This window comes from Microtus ochrogaster, unplaced genomic scaffold (genome assembly GCF_000317375.1).
Source record: "Microtus ochrogaster isolate Prairie Vole_2 unplaced genomic scaffold, MicOch1.0 UNK9, whole genome shotgun sequence".
Taxonomy (NCBI): domain Eukaryota; kingdom Metazoa; phylum Chordata; class Mammalia; order Rodentia; family Cricetidae; genus Microtus; species Microtus ochrogaster.
In genome coordinates, this window is record NW_004949107.1 from 4,292,779 (window position 1) to 4,300,201 (window position 7,423).

At 43.9% G+C, this 7,423-nt stretch overlaps 1 protein-coding gene across 3 annotated transcripts in view; it reads right to left on the reverse strand.

Moving 5' to 3' along the window:
* Positions 1 to 2,614, reverse strand: part of Etaa1 (ETAA1, ATR kinase activator) — a 19,679-nt gene extending 17,065 nt beyond the window's left edge. Inside the window, exons 1-3 of one of the 3 annotated variants that reach the window (XM_005366442.3) lie at positions 2,311 to 2,614; positions 1,271 to 1,399; positions 763 to 839 (exon numbers count right to left, since the gene is read on the reverse strand). In XM_005366442.3, coding sequence (XP_005366499.1) covers positions 763 to 839; positions 1,271 to 1,399; positions 2,311 to 2,515 — 411 coding nt within the window. In that variant the 5' untranslated portion in view covers positions 2,516 to 2,614. Of the gene's footprint in view, positions 1 to 762; positions 840 to 1,270; positions 1,421 to 2,310 lie in introns of those variants that run through there. The other 2 variants (XM_026788921.1, XM_026788920.1) reach the window with 2 other exon arrangements.
* Between the last annotated feature and the right edge of the window lie 4,809 nt (positions 2,615 to 7,423).

Sequence of the window (7,423 nt, forward strand, 5' to 3'; positions counted from 1 at the left end):
TAATAATATTATGGCATAAATGCACTTTTAAACGAAGTGTTGGTCCAATGAATCATACCAAGATAGTGGAAGACCTGATTTCCTGCAAGCTGTCCTCTGACCTGCACATGTTGTGGGCCTGCATGCACACGCATGTACGTACACCTATGAGAGCACGTATGCACACACACACAGACACACTTCAGAAAATGGAGAAAGAAAATATTTAAGTAAGGAGAAGAAAGAATAGAAACTCAGAACAGTTGATAAAATAGGGGAGAGATACAGGCATTTTCTTTGATTTTCTTCCCTAACAGTACAGCATGACAATTAACTGTATTATTTAAGGATTAAATAAATTAGAGATGACTTAAAGTTTATGGGGTGAGCTGGAGGCATAGCTCATGGAAGAGCACTTGCCTAGCAGAAGTGAGTCCCTGGGTTTGAGCTCCAGCACTGCAAAAAAAATAAATAAATAAATACAGTACATGGGAGGATGTGCGCAGGTTACCACACAAAACCACACCATTATCTGTAAGGAACTTCAGAATCTGCAAACTCGGGTATTCAGAATGGTCATGAAACCGTGCCTCATGGACAGTAAGGGATGACAATACTATCCACTCTACAATTTGTCTCTTCTTTCAAGACACACACCCAGAAAGAGAAAAGCTAACAGCAACCTCTCTTGCTCTAAATACATTATTTTGAATGGGAAAGTGGACACAAGCAAGCAGTAAACAAATTTTGCTGTTTTATAAACCAAGAAACAGCTGTCTTTACCTGAGGAGCAATACGGTTGACAATATGTGAAATCTCATCCGTGTATGGAGTGGGAATCTGCTTTTTTCTTCCTTTACCTAAAGAAACAGACATTTCTATAAATCTTAGGCCAAGAATTTTAAAATCTGTTGTTACCTTTTAGAAAACGATTGTAACCAGTGCAACTTACACTACAGTATATATAGTGACTCTGCACTAACATCACGAGCGCGTATTAGAAAAATCACTCAAGAGTCTCAAGAACACAACAAAAAGTGCACTGTATCAAAGTTTCTGATGTTATCTAACTAAAATGTTACAAATACCAATCCTCCACCAAACACTTAACCACATAACAATACCCCCCCCCTTTCCTTTAGAGACAGCCTTGGCTGTCATGGAACTCTCTCTTGTAGATCAAGCTGACTTCCACCTCACAGAGATCCGACTGTCTCTGCCTCCCGAGTGCTGGGAGTCAAGGTGAGCACCACCACCACCCAGCTTCCATATAACAATTGTATCAGATTACCTAACTGTTTGGTCATTGGAGAATTCTGATCCCAGAAGATATCGGTCTGTCCATCTGGATCATTAGGAGAACTTAAGGTATAGGATAATAAATCCACTTTCACAACTCTTGTTGGTGTCTCATACTGTTCTGTACAAAATGACAATTGTCCTGTTTTAAGCATTCACAAGAGCCAAAGTCAAACAGCAGCACAAATTATTTTTATGTCCAATATAAAACGTCTCTTCAAAACAACTATTTTAAACACAATAGAAATATTTCAGTAAAATTGATACTTCATAAATTTAACATTGTAGTTAGTATTTTTTTTTAATTCCATAGGCCCAGGAATGATAGCACCTGGTTACTGAGTTACTATCTCCAAGGCTTCCGTACTTTACGAATCTCCTTGCTGTTAGCAGATACACTGCCAACTATCCAAACAGAAACCCTAGTTAAACTAGTTTAAGCTCCTCCTATCAAGTCTGCCCGAATTTTATACTCTAATTAACAACTCCAAAAAAACATGAGTGATCTGTTCCTAGAGAAGTTCTGTTTAGAATCACTTAAATTTTTACAATTGCATTGTTCTTTCTTGGATTTGTTTTGTCACAGCAGAGGCAAACAAGATAACAGAAGTTTTATTTTAAGAACACACTCTAGGAAAGGTTCTTATTAGGTTAGGAATCTTAAAAAAAAAAAATCTAACTCGAAAAGTTATCAGAAAGAAACGCTCCATTGGTTTGCTATTCTACCCGGATGTTATTCCTAGCAAGTTCCGGAAACAAAAGACAGCTTTGAGGTGACCCTTTTTGAAAAGCAAAACAGTGCAAAAAAAGAAGGGGAAAAAGCTTAGCCGCCCAATTCCCCGGGAGTAGTTTAAGGCACAGGGTCCGCCCAGAATAAGAGTCAATCCGAAAACAGTCGCCGCCGCCCGGATCAGGGGCTCCTCTCTGCAGCCTAAGCCTCCCGCCCACTCCAAGCCCCCGGAGCTGCTCTCCCTGCCCTCTCCGGACCCCACCCACACCCCGGGCTCGGCTCCCCGGTCGCCCTCTCCTCACCCCCGGGGCTCCTCCGGTCGTCAGCCGCCGCCTGGCGCTGCTCCCGCCGCAAAGGCCGAGCTCCCGCCTTGCAGGGCCGGGAGTTGCGGGCCGCCCTGGACCACCGGGACCCCGGCTCCACAGCCGGGCAGCAGTCGTCGGCAGCTGCCCTGCGCGGCGTGCTCCTCCGGCCAGGGCTGTCCGCAAGCTTCCTTCGCTGACTCATCCCGGCGGCACCCTCCTCCTGCCGCGTTCACATTTTGCAACCGAGGAGCTGTGCAACGGCTCGGCACACCGCCTGAGCGCCAAAAGCCACCGCCATCTTTGCAAGTAAGGCGCGCAAAAGACGCTGCCGCTGATTGGCTGCGTCCGACTAGGGCTGGGTTGCTGAGCCTGACGCTGATTGGCTGCGTCCGTATGACGGGCGGAGATACGGAGGCTGCCGCAGTGCTAGCGGCAAAGGAAGTTCCAGGTAGAAAGCTTTGCCTGGAGCTCTGTCTTCAACCCTAACCAGCATAGGAGGAATTGCGGAACTCTCCTCTGGACAAGTGGTTGTGGGGTAGCATGTGGGACAGTAAAGCAGTGGCAGATTCTTGTTGAATTTACAACTTGTACTGGCCGCTTTTGGGTGTCAACTTGACACAAGCTAGTGTCTTCAGAGGAAGGAGGAGGAAATGCCTCAATGAGATCCAGCTGTAAGGTCTCTTTTAGTGATCAGTGGGAGAGAGCCCATCCCCTGGTGGGTTGTTTTATTCCTGGGCTTTTGATCCTGCTTTCTCTAAGAGGAGTTGAGCAACCTCAGGGGAGCAAATCAGTAAGCACCTTCAGTCTGTGGGCTCTGCATCAGGTCCTGCCTCCAGGATCCTGCCCTGTTTGAGTTCCTGTTCTGATTTCCTTCAGTGATGAACAGCAATGTTGAAGTGTAAGCCAAAGAAACCCTTTCTGCCCCAACTTGCTTTTTGGTCATGGTGTTTCGTTGCAGCAATAGAAATAAGGCACAACTTAAATTGCGTATTTCCAAGATTCAATTGATAATATGTTATTCAATAATTTGAGAAAATAGGTGATGTGGTTTAGGAGGAATACAAATGACTGTGCATAGATGTGTGACTTGCATAGGAAAATCCAAGACGTGGGAAAAGTTACTAATTTAATTAACAGTTGTTGGAAAGTGTACATGCAAAACAAAGCTGTCATCTAAAACTGTGTTTATTTTGAACCAAATAATCATTATGGCCAGGGAGCCTTGACTTAGGTTGCCCTGAAAAAAAAAAACATATTTCTACATGAAAGCATTTACACAATCTTTAACAGTTCATAGGCCAAAACACAAAGGAAACATTTCTCGGACACTTTGTTGGGGACAGCAGGAGATAGGTGGGTTAGAGCAAAACAAGGTATTAATTCTTCCACAGGCTTTAGGCAAGGAGAGTTGATAATATCCTCCCCTTTCGGTTGATGGAAGTTAGTGGTCTCCTAATAATGCATTCCAGATGTTTTACCTGATAGTCAATGGGCTGTTAAGCCTGACAGAGAGCTGGACAATTAATGACTAATTAGGACACTAAAAATAGACAAACATTATTTGGTTATATCTGCAGCATTCCAGTTTTCCTCATCACATTAAGACAGTGTAGCCCAGTGCATGCACCCCTTATATAATGCAGCATGGCCTTGAACTCCTGGTCTTCCTGCCTCATCCTTGCCAACACTAGTATCAACAATTGCAAGCCCCTAAGAGGTCAGACAGTCAACCTTGGAGACTCATCAACATAGCTATGGCCTTTTTCTCCCATTCCCACTACAACGTGAAATTCAACTGCCAGTTGTGTTTTAATAGGTTAGTAATAAAGAAAATTTTAAGAGAATATGATTTGCAACAAATAGTGAATTTAAAGGGTGCCAGCTCTGCAGAGAGAACTAGAAGACACTTTGAAATAAATTGAAGACCAAAATAAACAAAGGTTATGCTGCATTCGTGGCTGTGGCACTTTAACAGGGTCAGTTCTTCCCAGGTTGGTCTATAGTCAGTGTGACTCTCAGAACAGGGTGCATGCATGCGTAAGGGGGGGATAACTTTAAGATATGTATGGGAATAAAAAAGGGGTAAAATAACCAAGAAACTCTTGGTCTCCTGAAGAATAGTAAAACTGGATAACACCCAAGTGTCATGACTTAGAGTAGTTAACCATTAGGATGGTATTCTAGTGGTGAAGGGATGGACAAATAAATCAATGGGGTGGAATAATTAGCATCATGGTATTACCTTAACATCCAGGAGACACTGCTGCAGTCAGTGATAAACCTGTTATGTTAAAGTCTGTTTTGTGAGCTTTTGGAGTCTGGGACTGTGGATGACCCCAAACTCGTTATTGTTTCTTGCCACCTGGGCTTTTGGCAGTCCTTGTACTCCAGCTCTACATTTAATGATGGTCCCTGTAATAACAGCTTAGATAAGGAAGAGGAGAGGTTTTAGGTGAGAGGCAGGAGGTTAAAACTGGCCACCCATATATGAGTTCAAAGGGTGAGATAGAAAGAGGGCTGTTGGGGAGAGCCCTACTCCTAAGAAGGACCAGAGGCAAGAGTTTTACCCAGTCAAGGTGAAGCGCCTGTGACATTTTAACAAGAACATCTTTTAAGGAACGGTTAGTTTGTTCTACCTTCCCTGAAGACTAAAAATGGTATGGGATATGAAAATGCCAGCTAATGTTAAGAGCCTTAGATAAAGTTTGAGAGATCTGGGAGGTAAACTCTGGGCCATTATCCGATGAAGAGAGGTTGGGATTCCAAAACAGGGGATGATTTCTCACAGAAGACCATCAGAAACTGTCTGGGCCTTCTTGTTAGTGGTGGGGAATGCTTCAATATACCCAGACATGGTGTCCACCAAAACCAGGAGGTATTTAACTAGTCTACCTGTGGGCATATGAGTAAAATCAAGCTACCAGTCAGTTTCTGGAAGGGAACCCCTGGCCTGGTGGGTGGGAAAGGGGAAGCTACAATATTTGGTCTTGGGATGTGACTTTTGACAGATTTTACAAGAGGCAGTGATAACTTCTAATAATTCTCAGTCCTCAGAGGTGGGTTGGAGGGGAGTCTTGATAAAACAAAACAGAGATTTGCTATTAAGATGAAAGAGCTGATGTAGGTAGGACAGAATGTGCTGGGTGTCAGTGGATGTCTACAAGGATATGGGCTGTACTGTCTGGACCTCCTGAGGGGACTGAGATCGGGAATGCTGCTGTTCTAGCTGCTTGGTCAGCCCAGTTATTTCCCTTGGAAATAATGGAGCTGTCAGTCTGATGAGACCAACAGTGAAGAATTCCTATAGCCTTGGGAAGATGGGAGGCTTTTAACAAGTTCACGATGTAACCTGAGTTAGTTGACAAATGGATGTTAAGGTAATACCATGATGCCAAAGTGAACAAGTGCCTTAAGATTTTGCTTCAGGTAAAACATTGAGGGGTTTACTAGTTTTCCTTTTTAATAACTCCCCTTTTTTCTCTTCCCTCTTCCCTACCATCTTCTATTCCAACACTATACTATCATAATCATAAGCTTTTAATATGTTTAAAATTTATTTCTTTTTAAACATTTTCTTTTCATAAGCTCCAGGGAGCCAATTGGACCTATCTAAACAGACCAGACTTGCCCAGAATAAGTATCATTTAATTCTTCCCTTATCATTCCTGGTCTTGGGAACCCCTGGGAAATTCCCTCCTCCACCCCCCCCCAAAATCCCTACATCCTCCATCTTGGGACTCTCCTCCCTCAACCACCAGGATCTAAAATTTTTCCAGGCATAATTTTCTGCCTTCCCAGCATCTTGCAAGATCCTAGCTGTCAGCCAGCCAGTTCCACTGAGCCCGGGGGAAAAAAAAAAAAAAACCACAAAAGTAATCAGGCACCCTAGGACATGGTCAAGCACCTCAACTCTCCAACACCCATAAAATCAGCAGGAAGCAGTCGCCAGAGACCTAATGACGCCCCATTCCCATCCACTAAAGACCCCAAACTCCCAAAATTTTCATAATAAACAAAAGGGTGGAATGTTATGATTTTAGCCAACCAGCATGGCTGGCACTTTCAGGTTCCAGGGCCATGCGTGTGCAGACAAGCCCTCAGGCAAAAACCCAGCCACCCCGGGAACCTTAAAAGACCCTGTGACCCATGTGCAGCATGGTTGCATCATCTACGTATGGTGCAGCTAAGTAAGCCCTTGTGCGCATGTCTGAGCTCCATCACCTGTGTATGATGTAGCTATACCACTGCCTGTGTGCATGTATTAGGCAGCCTTTAAAAGCTGGATGTGCCATCTTCATCCCTCTCTTTCTGTACACCGACTGCACCAGGCCTGTACACGTTTCCTCTAATAAACTCCTAAGCGGGTTTGTTTCACGTTTCACGTTTCCTTCTCAATTGTGCCGGGTAATTTCAGAGTCTAGCTGGAAGAAGCTGGCTGCAGGAGGATGGGCTTTGGAGCTTATACCTCTGCCCCTCCTCCAGCCAGTCTCTCTGCTTCCTTTGCTCCCCATGCTAGGAACAGGGGCCAAATCTGCAATACCATCCCTGTCTCGTACTCTCAAACTATGAGCCCAAATCATTCCCTCTTCTCTCATTTCTTTCAGATATTGTTGACAATGATGAGAAAAGCTATTAACACAGTAACTTTTGGAAGAAAGAAAAGGACAGTGATTGCAAAACAGGGACAGGTCTTGGAGACTTGTTGTCTTCACTTTACTCTCAGAAAATGTGATCGTAACTCAGTAAGTTCAGCATCTTATGTCTGTTCACGAATGCATTATATTTATCACTCCACATGTGTTAATCCCAACATTGAGAATAACAACACTATCAACAATCTGAGCCAAATTTGAAACAAGTTTTACTTTTCTTGGGGTGCACCCAAGAGCTGACGAAGGACTGCCTCCTAAGTTGGGTTAAAGCGAGCAGTCCCAAATCCATCGCTTGGACCCCTTTTAAGGAGCAAAATCACAAGTAGTTTTAGGGAGGCAGTGGGACAATAAGAAAATGCAAAAAAAAAAAAAAACTTAAGAAAACATCAAGTGGTCACCCACCGCGCAATTAGGGGGAGGGGTCAGGCAGGGCTAGGGTATTCTTCAAAACAAGTCAA